This window comes from Formica exsecta, unplaced genomic scaffold, assembly GCF_003651465.1.
Source record: "Formica exsecta isolate Colony F162 unplaced genomic scaffold, ASM365146v1 scaffold170, whole genome shotgun sequence".
Classification (NCBI taxonomy): Eukaryota; Metazoa; Arthropoda; class Insecta; order Hymenoptera; family Formicidae; genus Formica; species Formica exsecta.
In genome coordinates, this window is record NW_021849016.1 from 255,836 (window position 1) to 274,420 (window position 18,585).

Below are 18,585 nucleotides of genomic sequence, written 5' to 3' on the forward strand. Positions count from 1 at the left end.
TTTTTTTTCAAGCACTACTCGAAAGCTCGATAAGTTATCGTTTCTTTGTGTCAAGCTAAAACGAGATGAATTCTTTTCTAACTTTGTTTTCTTGCGAAGTTTTCTAAGTAAAGTTTGACCTCCTTTTGATTACAAAGTTCCTCGAAAATTATAATCTCTAGACATTTTTAGACAAACGTTTTGAAATAAACAGCAATTTAATAAGAGTAAACATGCACACTTCTTTTATATATTTTATTTTTGAAAAGATAAAAGACCACAAAATTTATTCATGGAATATTAACTAGAATATCTAGAATATTAACTACGTATTAGATGTTTTCATGATATTTATACTGTTACAAGAAAAAATGGAGAACGCAAAAAAGATGCAACTTCAGCAGTCCGTCATAGTCAATATTCTGATAACATACTAGCAAATCTCTCAGTATTTCTTCTCGAACTTTACATTTATGCACGTTAAGAGAGCCTTAAATATTTAATTCATCATACATTAAATATTTAATTACTCTTAATTTATTTAAAGTAAAATTCATTGATATCTGTATCTCATTATATTCATATAAACAAATTAAATAATTGAATTTTCGTTTGAAATTAATATCATGTAAAAAAATATCGTCAATTACGTATTTATATATAATATTTTATTTTGGAAGAGTGACATGAATATTAATGATGTTATTACTTAACATAAGAATTTTGTTCAGTAAAGCATGAGTATTATATTCTGACTATTGCAGAGTCTTTTACCTGTGAATATATAAAATACAGCACATTGACAATTCAAAGTATCTGCATTTACAGATTAATAATACATAAATTTACGAAAAAAAAAAATTGTAAAAGGCACGATAATATCACATTTATTTATAATATTTAAACTTACTTTCTAAGCTGATGATTTTGTAAAATGTGTGTGTGTGTGATTACGTTTGATTCCTATAAAAGTATTGGCAATTGCAACTATAAAAGTATACGATATCGATTTATTCTCAGCTTCTCGATAAAAAAGATCACTTGACGGTAAGAATAATATCATGTTACATAAACTAACAACGAAAATGAGAAAACTGTTTTTGCACACATAAAAATCTACTAACATGTCTACAGTGACTTTGGTGATTTTCATTGACTCTTCCAGATCTATTCTTTCCGAAGATCATTGCGCGTAATATCTTTGTTTCACAATCAAAACCTTGAAAAATGTGTTCTCAATCAAAGCTTTGATACATTATATACATTTTGCCATACAGTGAAACATTAGATTGTATTAATTTTTATTTGTTCATCTCGCACTCTCTATTTACAACGCTTAAATAATGATGAAATATTCTGGCACCGAGGTTCAGAGCGTCCGATAATCCATTCATCGACACATTATAATATACCCCATGATTAAAGCCACAAAGCGTAACAAGAAAAATAATTTTTATCTTGATGGGGTGTATATTATTCACGGATCCCTTATAATTTCTAGGAAAATTAAACTGTTTTTCAGAACAATATCATTTTCGACAGCCCATTTCACAGATTTTCATTTATCACTTTTGTTTCACACATTCGTCGATTAACCAGCAGGATTGGTCCTCTTTTGTCTCCTCTCTTTGGCAAAGCGCAATATGTTCGGATCAGCGTAAATCATACTAGCCAAAGTCTCGACTCCGGCATATGTGTCAGTCTTGGATCCAATGCACATGGACAACTGGAGGCTAGAAAGCTCCCGGCTACATTCTATTTCGTGATACACGTGCACCAAATGCCTGTCCGCCGCTCTGAAGACGTCGAGGTCCGATTTTACCGCCTTTTCAAAGAATTCCACGTCCTCCTTACCCCATCCCTGAATCGAGAGATCCAGACCGCCCAGGGCACGATAATCTCTCTTATACAGAGAGACGATCCCGAAACCGTATTGCCTCCAGTGTCCGGAGATCTCGTTTATAGTAAACTTGTCCTGTTTCCCGGCATCGCCGTAGACAACCTTAGGATCATATTGGCTGAAAACAATTGGAAAGTACATTCTCTGGCCTGGTAGAGTATTCAGCCGTATCCTGTTCAAAGCCGAACTCGTGAACACGATGTCCACGTCGATGAACAACATCAGATCATCGGCCTGTAGTTTTGATGCACCCAAATCTAAGGCTCTGGCTCTGGAAAAGTCCCCAGAAATTGGTAGAACCTCTATGCTGGCAGTGCGATATTTGTACTTAAGCTGCTCGATCAGATCTATTGTTTTGTTGAAAGAATTTTCACTTTTGTGCTGGTAGAGCACGACGAGCAGAGACGTCTTCTCATCGCTGGTCAAACAGATATCTTCGTAATTCTGAAGAAACCTTTGAAAGATTTCGTAGCGGCCTGATAGAGGTATGATAAAGTTGATGATCTTGCCTCGTACTGAATCTTCTTCCTCTGAGTTGAAATTGAGATTTAGAAAACCACCATGAAATAAACTGTGAATAGGTTTGTCATCTGATTTCTGACGAGACTGGATCTCGACGCCATTTACTGTCTCGCGTATCTCTAATCCTGCAAAAACATACACTTGTTGATTCGATAAGTACTTAAACACTATTTTAATATGGGTAAATATGCACACAGAAAAATATTATTCTATTGCTAAGTAAAATGATTATTCAGTTTACTTTACTTCTTTTAAGTAACAGTTATCTTTAACAAAGAATATTTTCTTAATAATAGTCTTAAAATAAACTTGTCACAAATTTTAGAAATACTCATTATCATGTACTCAAAATAAGTTAATATTTTCTTTTGAAGAATATTATAAAATTTTATCGAAGAAAAGTCAGATATGATTAATTTAATGTAAGAAAATTTATTAGATCAGAAAAATTTAATGTATTTCTTTCAATTATATAGTTTAATATTCTTGATTGAAGTATTAAATTTATTAGGATTCAGAATATATTTTGAATAATGCTTATGATGAACTTATGATAGATTTGCGGATATATGGACTTTTGAAATACTTGAAACAAGTAATATTTACTTGTATATAGTATGTATTTTTCTGTGTGTGCATATTAAGTTACACTTCACCGATGACTTTGACTTTAACATATGTTGTCAAGGACATGACCCTGAGTAACTTTTTCTTATAACTTAACCGGCGGTTTCTTATAGTTTCTGAGATATTTAAAGTTATGATTTCACAATTTTAATGATTTTTCTATTATAAAATAAAGAAAAATAAAGGTTGTTTACATTGTATTTATGTAGATTACACGTGGAAAAAGTGTTTCTTTACATTTCCAGAGACGAAACTCTTTGGGTCTTTTTACTTTTCACGCAAAGCGAGGTTCAACGCAAACCTATGTGTCTAGTTTTTTTATAGTGGAGCCCACTGCGTCCACGCATATACTTTCTCATCCACACAACAATTGTGGGGCAGACTTCGCTTTGCTTTGTAAAGTATATGCGTGCACACAGTGGGTTCCGCCCCCCTTACGGGGGGGTTATACTTTCGGAAGATATAACCTAACCCAAACCAAATTTTAGTTTTAAATCAGAAATAGGTTTGGGTTAGGTTATATCTTCCGGAAGTGGAGACCCCCCGTAAGGGGGGGGGGCGGAACCCACTGCGTCCACGCATATACTTTCTCATCCATGCAACAATTGTGGGGCGGACTGTCTCTCTGTCTCTATATTATTACCCAAATGTTAACTTTAAATATCTCAGTAACTATATATACATGTATATACAAGATTCTAACGTGTATATATATAATTGCATTAAGAAGCGCGAAAAATCACACAAATATAAAAACGTCGATGAAAGTACCAGTAAAATGTTGATGAAGATAAACGTGTCGTCTGACGGGAAGAGTGACTTTCCTACCCCGGTACTTTCGATAGACTAATAGAAGATCTAATATAGTGTCGGCCCCGTAAGAGTTCACCCTTCTGTATCCATAAAGGGCCGATCGTTCCTCAACAACGCGACCGCGCTGCCGCGAATAAGAATTAATGGAGGCCATGACCTCCCTCGTGATGTCTTCCAGACCCTCTTTGATGTCGCTATGAATACGTCGCCTTGGATTGGAATCGATCAAACTGTATTCCAGCCTCGAAAGAAAGTCCCACGGAATCACTTCGTCGCTCGTCGTCGGTTTGAACGAACGTAAACTCGCTGGCACACCTGCGCAAACAAGATTTTATTTAACGAATCGATGGATCCGGTTTTCTTAATTAACATCAATTGTCAAAATTGCGTCTCTTAAAAATGCATCGCAAAATAAAACTTAAAGCTGGTGAATAGATAAAAATTCTTGTAAAAAATGTTGAATGAAAATTATTTAAAATTTATTATACGATAAGTTTCTTTCTAGACTTCATATTTGAATTTGTCAAATATGAAGTCTAGAAAGAAACTTGTCGTATAATAAATTTTAAATAATTATATATCGCTATGTTTACGCAAATTAAATTATTTACAAAGTTCTTACTTTTTTACTTATAAAAAATATAAAATTATACTAAAGTAATTTTCCACTTCAAAGTATATAAATTTAATTTCACATGCTTAATTTTTCTTTTAAGATTTCTTACAAAAATATTTTAAGCTATATTTATGAGATTTAAAACTAAAAACCAGAGAGTTTCATTTTGAAGACAAAATATGACATATAAATGTCAACTTTATTTCTGACATTTTCAATCGATCTTTTTAATATTAAATTGCAGATGTTTTATTAAAATCGCGTTATTTTATACCAAAAATCAAATACGGATATAATAACATTTAAAAATCACAAAGAATTAATTAAGAGAAGCAAGTGAATGTGGTAATTTCATCTCAGATCTCAATGTTTCTCGAACCGCAAACACAACTGCAATTCCATTGGAACATTATATTCACCTCTGTTTTCAGTCGGTTAATTTATATTTATGGCAGATTCTTATACAGGTGTTCTAAAAAAATGTTTAGAAAATTTAAGGAGAGATTATACCCTGATCAAAACAAAAAAGAATTTCTCATAAATATGTATCTGGAAAAGCTTTGTTTCAGAATTCAGAGATACAGGATGTTGAAGAAAAAATTAAAAAATGAAGTTTTTTCTAAGTATCTCTTTAAGTGTCTCTCTTTCTCTGAAATTTCTTTGAAAGGTGCATCAAAAACTATTTAATCTTAGTAGAAATTTAATTTCTTAATGCAGTGACGTACTTTTACTTAGGGAAAACTAAAAATTTTGTTTCTAACTATCTAACTACATGTAAAAATGGCAACAATAATATTACTCCAAAACTACCACAAATTATAACCTTTTATTATATATAGTACTATATATTCTTAAAATTTCAAATTTTAATGTACAACGATTGTCATTTTCAGAAACAAAGCATTTCCGGACACATGTTTATACGAACATTTTTTTCTTATTTTGGATTCCTGGGGAATCTCCCCTTAAATTCTTTTAACATCTTTTTAAAACACTCTGTATATGAGAATTATGTAGGTCAACGCGCCAATACGATGACCGCATAATCTGCGAGAGATATAGGACATAGAAGTGATTGAAATAACAATGATAAATCTCTTTCAATCATTTATGTTGCATTGAGACTGTATGCTCATTTTGTGTTCTTATATTATTTGATTGGCCATCAATTCATATGAGCTAATCTAGTTGTGAGAGAGAGAAAGAGAGTAGATTTATTAATAAAAATAAATTTTCTACCAAGACACAATCACAAAGACACACACACACACACACATTCTTAAGATCATTGACTTAATCGATTTGCAGAGAGAAATGTGTTTTAAAGATTCAAATATTATTAACAAAAAGATTCAAATATCAACAACAAAAATATCAATAACAAAAAGATTCAAATATCATTAACAAAAAAATATTAAATTTTTTTTTCTGTGAATTTTCTGTGAATAAAACAAGAGTTAATTTTCAAACCTTGAAATATTTTCTTACTTTTATCATTTTCTTTTGCCAATATATTGCCATAACTTAACAATGTAATTTTTTTGAATACCAAATTAAAAAATTATTCTAACATTTCTTTTTCTTTTTTTAAAAAGTACCAGCTGTTTTTCAAAAATTAAAATAAAGATATGTATAAATACATGTATATGTATTAAACTACAAAGAATACAGAAAATGGAATTCAACAGTTGTAAAGCGTATCCTTGATTTCAAAGATAACGAATTCGCAAGATACATCGTAAGATACATAAATTCAGTCTGAGATTTATAATCCATGTATTTGTTGTGGGGTTATTCTGTGACAGAGACAAGAACAAAACATGGTGAAATGTAACACGAGGAGATGCAACGCAATGATAAATACAAAGTTATGCATCGCGATTTTCTCTCGTCTCTCCGCAAGATTGCATATCCGGTTTCAAATAGGTTTATAATACCTTCGTCCCTCTCTCTCCCGGAATATGATTTGATGCGGTGTCCCGTGGTATAGTGTATAGTTACCCATGCACGCGCAGTAAAAGCGGAAATTATTAATTTAATAGCGATATGCAGTAAAAGTTATATGAAATAAAAAAGTGTGGGGGTCATTATTGTCCTCAAGATATCTCATGCTTCGAAAAATCGCAGAAATGTTAATAGAGAGAAAATAATGATTTAAACATTTTGCAAAATTATGTAACATAAACATTGCAACTACAAAAAATTTATGAGATAAACCATTGCTATTTTTTAGTTATATGTTTGTAAATTTGTTGATGTTTACAAGTTTATTTTTGACTATATACAATTTGAAAATAATCGGTGAACGTATCTAAAAGAAGACAAATAAGAGTGTTTTTTCTTGAATTGCAAAGCTTCGCTTTTTGTACTGCAAAACTATATAATACTAATTGATTTAAGATGCGAAAATTTTATAATCTGTGGATATTTTTATAATCTAAAAGGTAACACTTTTTAGCTGTTTAATGACTCGCGGTGTAAGTTCTATCCTTTCTGTCTTTATAAGCTGTATAATATACATATAGATGCATACACGACGTACAGTTCGGCTTTTATAGCCGGCTTGCGATAGCGGAAGCGAGAAATCACCTAGTATGTCCGTGTCGCCGGGGTAATCTTCGGAATTAGGATCAACCGGAAAAAGACGTACACCATCCGCTATTTCGTAATTCCTTAAAGTTTCAAGGTTCACTCCCAATTCCTGAGCCATTGTATGAATATCTCTATGCAGATGAATCCTCTCTTGTTGCAGGTCTTGTATTCGCAGTCCCTGCAAAATTTTACCAATTTAATCAATTAACAGAAAACACATATTATGTACACTACATGACGATAATTTGAATATTAACGATACAATTATAACAGTAACAATCTGGATATCAAAAATACAATTTGAGAGAATCGAGAGCAAAATGATTCTTCTTCGCATCATTCACGCAATTTCGCTCGTTACGCATGTAACGGTTATCAGCAGGTTATTCTACAGTTACGGATAAGTAAAATGTAGCGGCTAGTTTTTCCTGTAATTATAGTGATTATCATAATTATAATACTTGACACTAACCCTTATATAATTGTGCAGCCTGTACATGTGAGGCGGACTTTTCACAGGATGCAAAGTAATGGCACGGTGAACTTCCTTTTTCTTGAGATTTCCGGTAAACGCCTGAGCCCCGCTGCTATTGTGATAAAGAATGGACTGCATCTACGGCAATAAGTAGATTGCGTGAGTGATGAGTTTGAAGTACGAGATCGTGCCTATTTATTGACGCAAACTAATTACTTTTATTATTTTTTTATGGCAATTATTAAAGTCAATATATCTTTACATTTAAAACATCAAGGCAAAAATATTATCTGATTTTTATTTGCAACTTCACAAATCATATCTCGCAATTCTTCCATATCTTTAAAATTTAGATAAATTAAATAAATAAATAACTATAGAAAGACTCCTTAAATAGGTAATTAAATTCGCGCGGACAAAATCTTTTGTGCCAAAACTTGCACGGTCTCTCTTATCCGATAATTCTTGATCGACACGCTGGCCGAAACTAGTTTAAGAACGACAAATTACTCGATTGAATCGCGCTCTCGCTTAATCATTGTGACAATGGTATCGCGTCTGTCGATTCCGTGCGAGACGATTGTATTAGTCCATCCCGAATGTCTGAATGCACGCACAAGCGAGCCTCGGCAAATGGCAATTAGCACGAACAGAAGCGAAGTTAAAGTACGAACTTCCTGCCTGTGTGTGCACTCTACGACATACAATAATTACTATTAAGAACGTTCGTTATTGTGTGTGCGATGTCTCGCCCGAAATGTCGAACCCGCGAAGCGTGTTAATCAGCCCGATACTAGGTGTGGTGGTTTCTTGTTTCACAGAATTACGTCGGCGGTTCTTGAAATAACGACAAGCATCTCTCTTAACGTTTGGCTCCAACAGTTGTTGCGATGTAAAAAAAAATTCTTGTGCTTTAACCTTCCCCACCCCCCAACCCTGCCAGCTGAAATGTAAAAATTCTCAATTTTCAGGTTACAGATAAAAAATCATTGGAAAAACTCGAAATATAATAGTTAAAAATTTCTGAGATATTTTCGACAATGTGTATTTTTATTATAAAACTGATTTTTTGATATCAAAAATTTATTTTTATTTTTATTAAATTTATTTTTATTTAATCTAATTATGTACATATATTTTTCGTATATTTACGTACATTTATATATTTTAACAACAAATATATTTTTTATATAAATGCAAATCGACATTAGATTTTTTTCAAGTTACTTGTGAATCTTCTATATACATTTTCTTGCTAAATCATGATTCCATGAACAGAATAATGCTTCTTTTAAGATACGCATATTTTATAAATTCATTTCATGGAATACTGTGAAAGAGATTTAATAAGATCTCCATTTAGATTACTGATTTAATATTTCATTCAACTTTCGCTATCGCTACTAAAGACCCCTAATTTCGCGGAATTAACGTCGCAGCGCTTTGTTGATCTTTCCAACGTCCTCAATTAGACGCAGTAACAAAGGCATTGCCAAGATCGTAAATCCCTTATCGAATCTCGCGCACGCTTCGATCAATCAATCGCGGCGCGCATTAAACGGGCAAAAATTGCCAGCGTGCAAACATAGTGTAGGCGTAGCTTGCATGTCGCACACACGGACTGATTGTTAAGTGTTTCGACCTTACGTCGAGTGTCAAGACGGGCACGAATGGTTCTCCAGGCAGTAGGTTAGCAGGCTACGATTTGTTCGGACCTTAACGAGTAACATCCTCATCTCCGTGCACTTTACCTTTCGTCCGTCGTAATATCACCACAACGCGTGTCATATCGAGATGCACCCACGCAAGTGCATAGGCAATCATATTCCATATTGCGTTCGTAGCAAAACAATACTATCGCGTTTATCTTTTTATACGTATTTCAGATGAATATAATTAATTATTATTTTTTTTTATCGTTGATAATAAATGTATTATATTAAATACATACTCATGACTCTCTGCACCTCTGTTTGTACAGATTCCTTCAAATTTTATCCATATATCTTTTGGTATCAGTTTGCAATTTAGAAATTGATATATCCATTTGGAGAGAGCCAGTGAATACATTCGGCGATTAAATTATTATACAACTATTCGTAAAATAAATTTTACGTTTTCATCAATTACACAGTTCTTGCTTTATCTCGAAATCTATATCTTCTTGTAGATATTTTCTTTTATGATGATTCGCGCATCAATTTTATTTGATTATCGCGACATACGTCTCGAAGGTTCAAGCACTTCGTGGCGCAAATTGTTACTTAAGCGGTACGACCGAGTGTCAAGATGGAGAAGAATGGTCTTGTTCTGGCCACTAGGTTAGCAGGGTACGATTCACTTTTACTTAACGACTAACATCCTCATCTCTGCGTGCATCGTACCTTCCGTACCTAATCCATCTAATAGCGTACCCAAACTGCATAATGCAGATGTGTAGAGTATTTAAACCGGTAAATATACAACACGCTAGGCGTACACCCGTTATGTGAGTATTGCGCTCTGATTCCTGATTATATAACTCATTACGCGAAATCTGATTCTAATTTAAACGGTGAAAAAAAATTAATTCTTTGGCATAAATATCCTGAGATTACATGAAGAAACGCATGAGAAAATCAATTATCTCAATTAACTATTACGAAATGAGCGCATTATCGGGGCATCAGCAAATTAGGAAAAAAAAATTGATTTGATTGCTACTGGCAATTCATTGTGACACATGTCTAATTCACCGTGCATACGCCTTAATCAAGAAATCGTTAGGCGTTTCTGCGGATTCCTGCACGCGAGAGAGCCTATGAGACGACGAAGAAAGAACGACCAAAATAACTTTAGTATCGCGTGATAATACAACGGACAAAATAGTCACATAGTTCGTAGAACTCTGAGAGTAACAAGAAAAGCCCAGCATTATGTGGTATGTATATCCTGTTGACTTTTATGAATACAATAGCAGAATTAAATTAATATTGTAAAGGACACGCAATAACATGACATAAATTAATTGCAAATTAACGATTAAATTCTGTACCAACCGATTTATTGGAATATTTTTTACCGGTTAAATATACCATAGTTACCATCGAGATTTCATTGAAATTACGTTTCATCTCGATCTTGAAAAATAGATGGTATCAGCCAAATATGTATGAAATCAAGGTGCAATAATGTTTTGGTAATCAACGAGAGATAGCATTCAACATGTACTTTAGGCGATAAGATAAAAAGTACACGAATTATCTATCTGCGTATGATATGACGCACTGTGTTCTTAGTAACAAAACGAACGAATCGATAGACTGCGATATATATATGCTCTTTAATTTATTTAATTTAATTTTTATTTTTATAAATAGTTATCTATTTTTCTGATTCGAACAGCTTATCTCCCCATCCTTTAATATTTTTGAAAAATGCAACATTTGAGCTATCAAGAGATTTTTTTGTCATAGTTTTTGAAGATATTTTTTGAAAATATCTTCTTTTGAAAAAGATAAATTCTTCTTATGAAAAACTATTTCTTCATTGTACTCTACCGCTCTCGTTTGTTTGTAAATAAATATTCTCTTATCTGTTACGTCTTATCTGTACACGATCATATTAACGTCGCTTTTCCATACACATCAAAATCGAGAAACAATTACCTCGTAACTCCAAGTACAGGGAATCCCCGCATATTTTTTCACGCATCTGCCTAGCTCGACGTCCTCGTGTGTGGTGTACAAATGGCGCAGGCAGTACTTGATGTGCGGTACGATCCTCCCGAGCGTCTCTCTGGACAATACTACTCCAGGACCACCCATACAGAAATTCTCATCGTACTCCAACGACAGCAGCCCGAATTCTTCCGAATTGCCTCTGCCGGCTTGTCCGATGTACATCGCCCTTCTAGAATCGACGGATCTCAGCAGCTTCTCCAACCGATCTGTCCTTACATATACATCGTCGTCTGCTCTCAAGAACCACTCGAAGCGATCGCCGAAGTTGTTCCACATGTACTCCAACATCATGAAAGATTTCTTCTGCGGCGGATAAGTGTCATCCACTCGTGGAAGCGGCACCAAAGGTAAATCGGGGCAGTTTTCAGGTACCGTCGAGGATTCCGACGAGAAGAAGGCTATCTTGCCGGGCAAATCCTTGCCCCAGGTTTCATAGACGGCCTTGGCTCGCGTGTCCAAGTACTTTTGAGCCGTCATCACGCCAACGAACAAGAGACTCGAAGTGGAGCTGTTGATTCGTTCGTCGTCTTTTAATCTCGGCATGTTTCGAACCGATGCTTTTGGCGGTGATCGTAAACCAGGCATGGAGGTCCAGATGGCGAATTGTTGTTGTTGATTAGAGAGAGTCAGGCGGTAGCTGAGGATCAAAAAACCAAGGATCAGGCCTACGAAGAGGCCCAGAAAGGCGCTGCCCAGTCCACGCCGTTTCCGCATCACTGGGTACGTCACCTCTCCCATTTGCTCTCTTTAGGGGTCCCTGGGTCCTCGGTCGGATTCATCCTTGACATGGCGCCAACGATTGCCGATTCAGGTATAGTAATAAATCCTGATAGAGGATATCCTTTGGGCAATCCCATTGTTCCGACCGCTGCTAAAATGGAAAGACTTTCTTCAAGATGTAGAGCATCTGTAAATAAAATCCGTTCTACATTATTTTAGATAGTAGAATGTAAAAAAAATGAAATATCTTTTTCTTCCGAATTTTTTATATTATTCTTGTTAATCTATTCTCTCTCTCTCTTTTTCTCTTTCAAAGTAATTGCATTTTTATCAATATATAGTTTCTATGATTTTCTGCATAAATATTTTAATATTCTTTGCATCAATTTGATCAATGTAAGTAAATATTATAATGTAAAATTTTACGTGGAAACGATAACGTGAGAGACATCAACCTGACTTCATTTTCTACATATTTTTATAATTTGATTGCGATTTTATTCATTTATTTATTTTTTTGTTATTAATTTTTTTTTGTATATTAATTTATTAATTTAATAAGTTAATTTATAAAGTTAATTATTCGTTTGCGCTTAGGATGATCCGAAGAAGGGATCGGAACATACATACTCTCTATGACTTTTAGTTATTAAAATAAATATATGCGCCATAATTACCTCACATTGGCTCTTATTGCCTTTGTCTTAATTTGTTTAGTACTTTTAGAAGAATCTTTTATTTATTATTAAAATGTAAGCTTCTTATCGCAAATTATTCTTTATATTTCGGAAACAATGCAGTTATTATAGATTATACATGTGTAATATGTATTATAATTATCATGTACAAGATACAATTATATTTTACTATATTTCATTATAAATTAGTATATCGTTGGAACAGATGGCATACTATCTTGAAAAAAAGAGAAGCAATATGTTTAAACTCTTAAACGAATTCTGCGAAAAACCTTGATTTACGTTTCGTGTTATTCGTAAAGTAAACTTCGGCTGTTTGAACTATACGTTTCTCTTCGCGAAACTGCCTCTTTTAGTCGATTAGTCATTCTCCTTTTACTTAAAAAATCTAATTATTCTCGTTGCATCGACATTCAGTAACAACCTTGAATTATAATGAATAAGTATATAAGCAGATCACAGCAAAACTCACATCAAATTTTTGCTTCAAGTTGAAGATAATCGCCATATCGTGCCAGTGATCTCGTAGAAATTATGCAATTGAAATGCGATAATCTGCCTGCGATAATCTAAAAACACAGGAAATTATAAATTTTCAAACGTATCATTGAAAATTAACATTCACGAAGAATTAAATCCAATATGTACAGCTACATATGGCTTTGAAAAACGAGGTCGCAAGCATGTTAAGCAACGAAGACTTAAACCGACGTCAGCAATTAATACCCAGTCATTTTTCACCATCAAGCATTATTTGCGACGAACGCTTCATTATAACATCAATCACGACATCAACAGAAGGGTATATTATTTTTTTATAGTAGCTTGATCTCAGTAAAGTAAAGTCAATTAGTACTTAAGATAAGATCCCATGTTTCCGATTATATTAATCCATCATGTTTTACTTATTACAATTATTTACTATATTTTTTTTATTCTATATTTTATGCGATTGCAATTATCATGTATAATTTACATATTTATCCATAGAATGCTTATCTCTTTTTAATTTGAACAAAAAACCCTAAGTCTTAATGCAATTATCGGCGTGTCGCACGAAAACGATACAGATTACAGATTCGAGAAAAATATTTCTGCATGATTAGGTATTTAATGCCCAGCACTACCCATGACCTGCGATAACGAAAATGAGAACAAAGCGGGCTCTATGTATCAGGTGATTGCATAAGTTCGTGCCCGATTTAAATATAAACTTCAATAGATTATATTTTAGAGATAACACTTTTATTAATCAATTATATAGTCTCCATTCTTTTCTACAATGGTTTTCCAACGATCTATAAGCTTGTCGATTCCATTTTTGAAGAAAGAACTTGGTTTTTCTTGAAAAAAGTTAGTAAGGTGGTTTTCGACAGCTTCCTCGGAATTGAGATTCTTGCCATTTAAACTATTCTGCAAAGACCGGAACAGATAAAAATCCTAGAAAGTCATAAAATATAGCCGGCCAAACTGTGTGTCCAGAAATGAGAACCCGACGCCGTTATAAGACTTTCTTCGGCGAATTAAACGCGCCGGTTCTGTTATTTTGACGATCCAGGAATACGACATTCCGTTTGCGAATCCGCAAATCACTAGCGTATATAAGTATTTTATATTATATCTGTAATTAATAACTGGATTTTTACCAAATATTTTTACTGGATTTGAATTATATGCGTCTTTTTTCTCCCTGTCACTTTAGCCGTATTAGTCGTACCAATGTTTGCAGTCGGAAAAGAAAATATTTGGTGATAAAATATTTTTTCAGCAAGCGATTTCACGGTAAGCATTTTTGCGGACATTTCATTTAAGAAATAACCAAACTTGGAACGATTTTCGCCGCAAAGTTTAAAAGGGACAATGTATTCATTTCTTTTTTGTTTAGAGAATCCTTCCTAAATCGCGCATCTCCACATCGTTATCCCAAATTTATTCCCTTCCAAATCGGCGTAGACAAAGGCTCGACTCTTGGCAAAACCGGTTTCAGGTCAGCTAATAAACATACGTGTGCATATCGACAAAGTAACTGTGAGTAATGAGCTGCTCTTCAACGGTTTTTTGCAATTCTGTCGAGCCACGAAGGCATGTAACATCATCAGTTTCCTCGTAACACTCGTGTCACCGCGAAAGAAAAATTTTAAGAATTTTTTTCGAACGTCTTGAGAGAATGTCAAATTAATATAGAATATATTATGTACATTTTTGTGTAATATTTAATATAACGTGGCGGCAATTTTTCTGACGTGACACGATTGACTCTTTGGTGATATTTCAGATACTCCAGGGTCGATTCTTGAAAAAATCAAGATAATACTCGAAAAAAATCAAGATAATACTTCCGATGAATAATTGAACTTGTGTAATAATACGTACTCTTCGTTAATTCATTATTTATAAGATCGTGACCGCCTATTATCGTCGATTGTTTCTAAGTTACTTTCGCACGCTTGTTTCCGTTCACACATATTACGCAGGAATTATTAGAGAGAGGGACGCGTAAATTGCCCTTAAAAATTCCTTCAAAGGTCAGTTAACTTATGCTTACGTTACGCGCAACGCGGCCTACGATTCAAATTCGCTCTAATCTAACGCTTAATCATCTCGTTTTTCTCGCATATTTATTAAATTATTCACGAATAATACATTTTAAGTCATCTTACAATTACACTTCTCATTAAAAAAGCACACGACATATTTCTCCTCATTAAACACCGCATGCATATCTCACTCTCAGAATAAAATAATAAGTATAAAAAAAATTATAATTAAGTTGCACAAATCACATATTTTTTACAAAAAAAAAGAATTAATATTTTACACAGAAACGTCACCACCAATCTCGCGCATTCAAAATCACCAAATCAAAGATAACGCAAAGATAGAAAGACACAAACAATCGGTTGTAACTTGTGGAAAGAAATACCGAGTATTGATTACAACGCTTCCCTTTCCGCGCTTCTTCCGGTATTACAAGGAGAAAAACATGCTGGTCAGATGCGAGAACCGTTATGAATAAAAATCGCGCTCTGTCGTCGAAGAGAAGCTGCGAAGTAGCCGTAGATGCGGTAATCGCGATTTACACACTCGACCTCTCAAATCCACGAAATCCCGGTGTTCGTCCCGTTAAAGGATACGCTCCGGAGTGACGTGCACGAACGAACTCGAGTAGAGGAACGTAAGAAAGGCGGGAGAACCGGTTTAAGCCGAAAGTCAGAGTCGAAGAGCGCCGCTAGATCGTGCGTTCGGAGCACGCGGCGTCTAGCTGATTACAAAACGAGGAAGCGATGGTATATCGTGTGCATTTTAGGTCAAGGTGGCCCTTTAAAATGAAAATTGTCAGCATAGCGAATGCCACATGAAGACGAAAGAGCGTGATCGGAAAAGGAAACGGTAAAATGACAATCGCTGAAACAGTTTGATCGATAGTTGCTCCGAAATTCACATTAATCGTATTTTAATATTTAATTGTAAGAAGATTAGTATTTTATATATTTAAAATATACTTAATCATACGCGGAAAATATCAAAGTTTCTTTCCCATTAACAATTGAAAAATTAAGAAATCAGAGCAAAGAATTTCGTGAATTTTTTGTGGTACTCGTGAAGATTTCTCGTCATCAAGTGAGTCTGTGTTTGTTAAGTTGCGGCTGTAGATATTTCCTTTATGATTATGTAAAGATGAACCATATGCCACAGATAAATAGGCATTTTCAATTTTTATAAATGCCGATTGTAAAGATGAATCATATGTCACAGATAAATAATCATTTTCAGTTTTTATAAATGCCGATTGCTTGGTAAAAGTAGTGAAATAAATTATATGACAAAATTAATCTTAAAGAGAATTTTTTTTCACTCTACAGTTACTACAAATTAATTTTTTCTTATTCAAAATTAAATTTTATTATTTATATGTTTTGGACCTCTATATATAATTATAAATTCCTATAAGTAATAATTTTGACATTAATTAATTTCAGGAGAATTACAAAAATTATAAAATAAAATTAGCATCGCATATTAAATTTACATTTGTATCAGTTTTAAATATCTATCTCGTAAAAAATAACAGTAAACTGAAAAGAAATTTCGCTTTTCGTCGCCCTTTTTGCAAATATTTCTAAAAATGCGTCCATAAAAAACGGTAATCCGCACATCAAGTGATATGGAAGATATACTGGAAGATCATGTTCGACGCATATGGAGCTCTCGCAAAAGCGGTTGGTAGCGTCTCGCAACAAAACGACCGGGTGTCTGGAGACGCGTCGCGGTTAGTCAGCCGCGAAAACCGTCGGTTTACATTAACGACGATGATGGTTACACGCCCTTCAGATCGAGCCGCCGAGTAGTCGTTCCCAAGAGAGGAGGAGAAGTCTTCTTCGCTAATTGTTCCCACAGACGGCGAGACGCAGAATTGTTCGTCGGCTGACCGCAGATGACGGGTACGACCAGATTGTCGCGGTCATGGCACGGAATCGAAGAGACGGGAGGGGAAGATTCGATCCCGACCGGTGAGCTGGACGATCGAAGAGAAGAAGTCATCGACTCTTCTCTTCCGCGGCTCAGGACACGGACGGACCTATAGTCTTGCTATTCGTCAAACGACTTTATTTCTCATGCTCTAGCACGTCGGATCCTCGTGGGTATACCACCAAATACTCTCACCGAATTTAATCTTATCGTGCACGCGTTCAAGTTTAAGTGGATTTTCTCGAATGACGTTTGGGACGCCGTTTTATCCGGAACATATTTTCCCCGGTGACTTGAGATGTGCGATAAGTGAGTTTGACTCCAACTTGAAACTTTATGTAATTTTAATTCTAATCCAATTTTAAAGTAAAGGATATTTTAGCGAATGGAGATATAGAATATCTATGGACTATCTTGGAATTGTTGAAGAAATCATACAATAGTTTAGTTTAATGACACAATATGACATTTAATATTTTTAATCTTACATAATAATAATATTCGTATATCATCTTACTGTTTTATGAACAGTTTATCTATTGAGCGATATGGACGAAAAATGATACAAAAATTGATCTCCGAAGCTTTCCCCAAAATTTCTAATTTGCAATCAATCAAATGAATATTTCGTGTTTCTTCTCCTTGTTACGAGAAAGTGTATAAAAAATTGAGAAAAATCAATTTGATATTTATTAGAATTAGAATTAAGAATTAAGAGTTTAAGAAGAAAAGAGAAAGGGTACATTAATTCTGGTTCACTGCATTTGAGATATGCCATTCGATTATTGATTGAATAAGTTGCAGTAAATTAATAAACAACAAAAGTGGAGAAATCGTTGCATTATAAAAAACTCGCTTATAAAAATTATTGAAAATATACATACATTATCTATGTAAATTCCATTTTTTTAAAAAGATACATTAAGCTTATTTTTTATGTTCAATCGTTACGTCATCTTCGCGTTTCCGTGAAATATATGTATGTGATCAGAGGCAAAAACAAATATCTCTTTCCAGGAACTTACTTTTTAGAACATCACCAACTGTTCTTTTCGTCAATGCCACCCACACTGTTTCCGTCCACGCACGTGGTGCTGTCGCCTTTCACGACGAAAAACGTCGCGCGCGCGTTATACTTCGCTCCAGCAACCATAAACCACCAGGAACCACAAAATCGAATCCGCACGAATTCACTCACAGACGACACAAGACATAGTTTTAATAGTCTCTTCCTTTCTCACCATTCGGTTTATTGTTGATTATTTTTTTCTTTTTATAATTCAATAATTCAGTTTTAATCGGCACGACTTACCGCTGCTCTAAGATTTAAATAAAGAGAAAGAGAAGTTCCTAAAAAATTGTATAAGAGAAAAGAAAATGTTGTATCGTTCTACAAAAAAAAAAAAAAAAAAAAAAAAAAATAGATTTTAAAAAAATTTTTGAAGAAAAAA

At 34.1% G+C, this 18,585-nt stretch overlaps 2 protein-coding genes across 7 annotated transcripts in view; both read right to left on the minus strand.

Moving 5' to 3' along the window:
- Positions 1-1,166, minus strand: part of LOC115233325 (chondroitin sulfate synthase 1-like) — a 17,865-nt gene extending 16,699 nt beyond the window's left edge. The window contains exon 1 of the mRNA XM_029803666.1: positions 1,112-1,166. Within this exon, the coding sequence (XP_029659526.1) occupies positions 1,112-1,166 (55 nt within the window). The remainder of the gene's footprint in view (positions 1-1,111) is intronic.
- Positions 1-18,585, minus strand: part of LOC115233310 (chondroitin sulfate synthase 1) — a 20,321-nt gene continuing 1,736 nt past the window's right edge. For 2 of the 6 annotated variants that reach the window (XM_029803639.1, XM_029803642.1), the window contains exons 2-8: positions 18,160-18,453; positions 13,137-13,233; positions 11,172-12,153; positions 7,522-7,662; positions 7,047-7,227; positions 3,800-4,156; positions 1-2,526 (exon numbers count right to left, since the gene is read on the minus strand). In XM_029803639.1, the coding sequence (XP_029659499.1) occupies positions 1,571-2,526; positions 3,800-4,156; positions 7,047-7,227; positions 7,522-7,662; positions 11,172-11,984 (2,448 nt within the window). In that variant the 5' untranslated portion in view covers positions 11,985-12,153; positions 13,137-13,233; positions 18,160-18,453 and the 3' untranslated portion in view covers positions 1-1,570. Of the gene's footprint in view, positions 2,527-3,799; positions 4,157-7,046; positions 7,228-7,521; positions 7,663-11,171; positions 12,154-13,136; positions 13,234-18,159; positions 18,485-18,585 lie in introns of all 6 variants that reach the window. The other 4 variants (XM_029803638.1, XM_029803641.1, XM_029803643.1 and 1 more) reach the window with 3 other exon arrangements.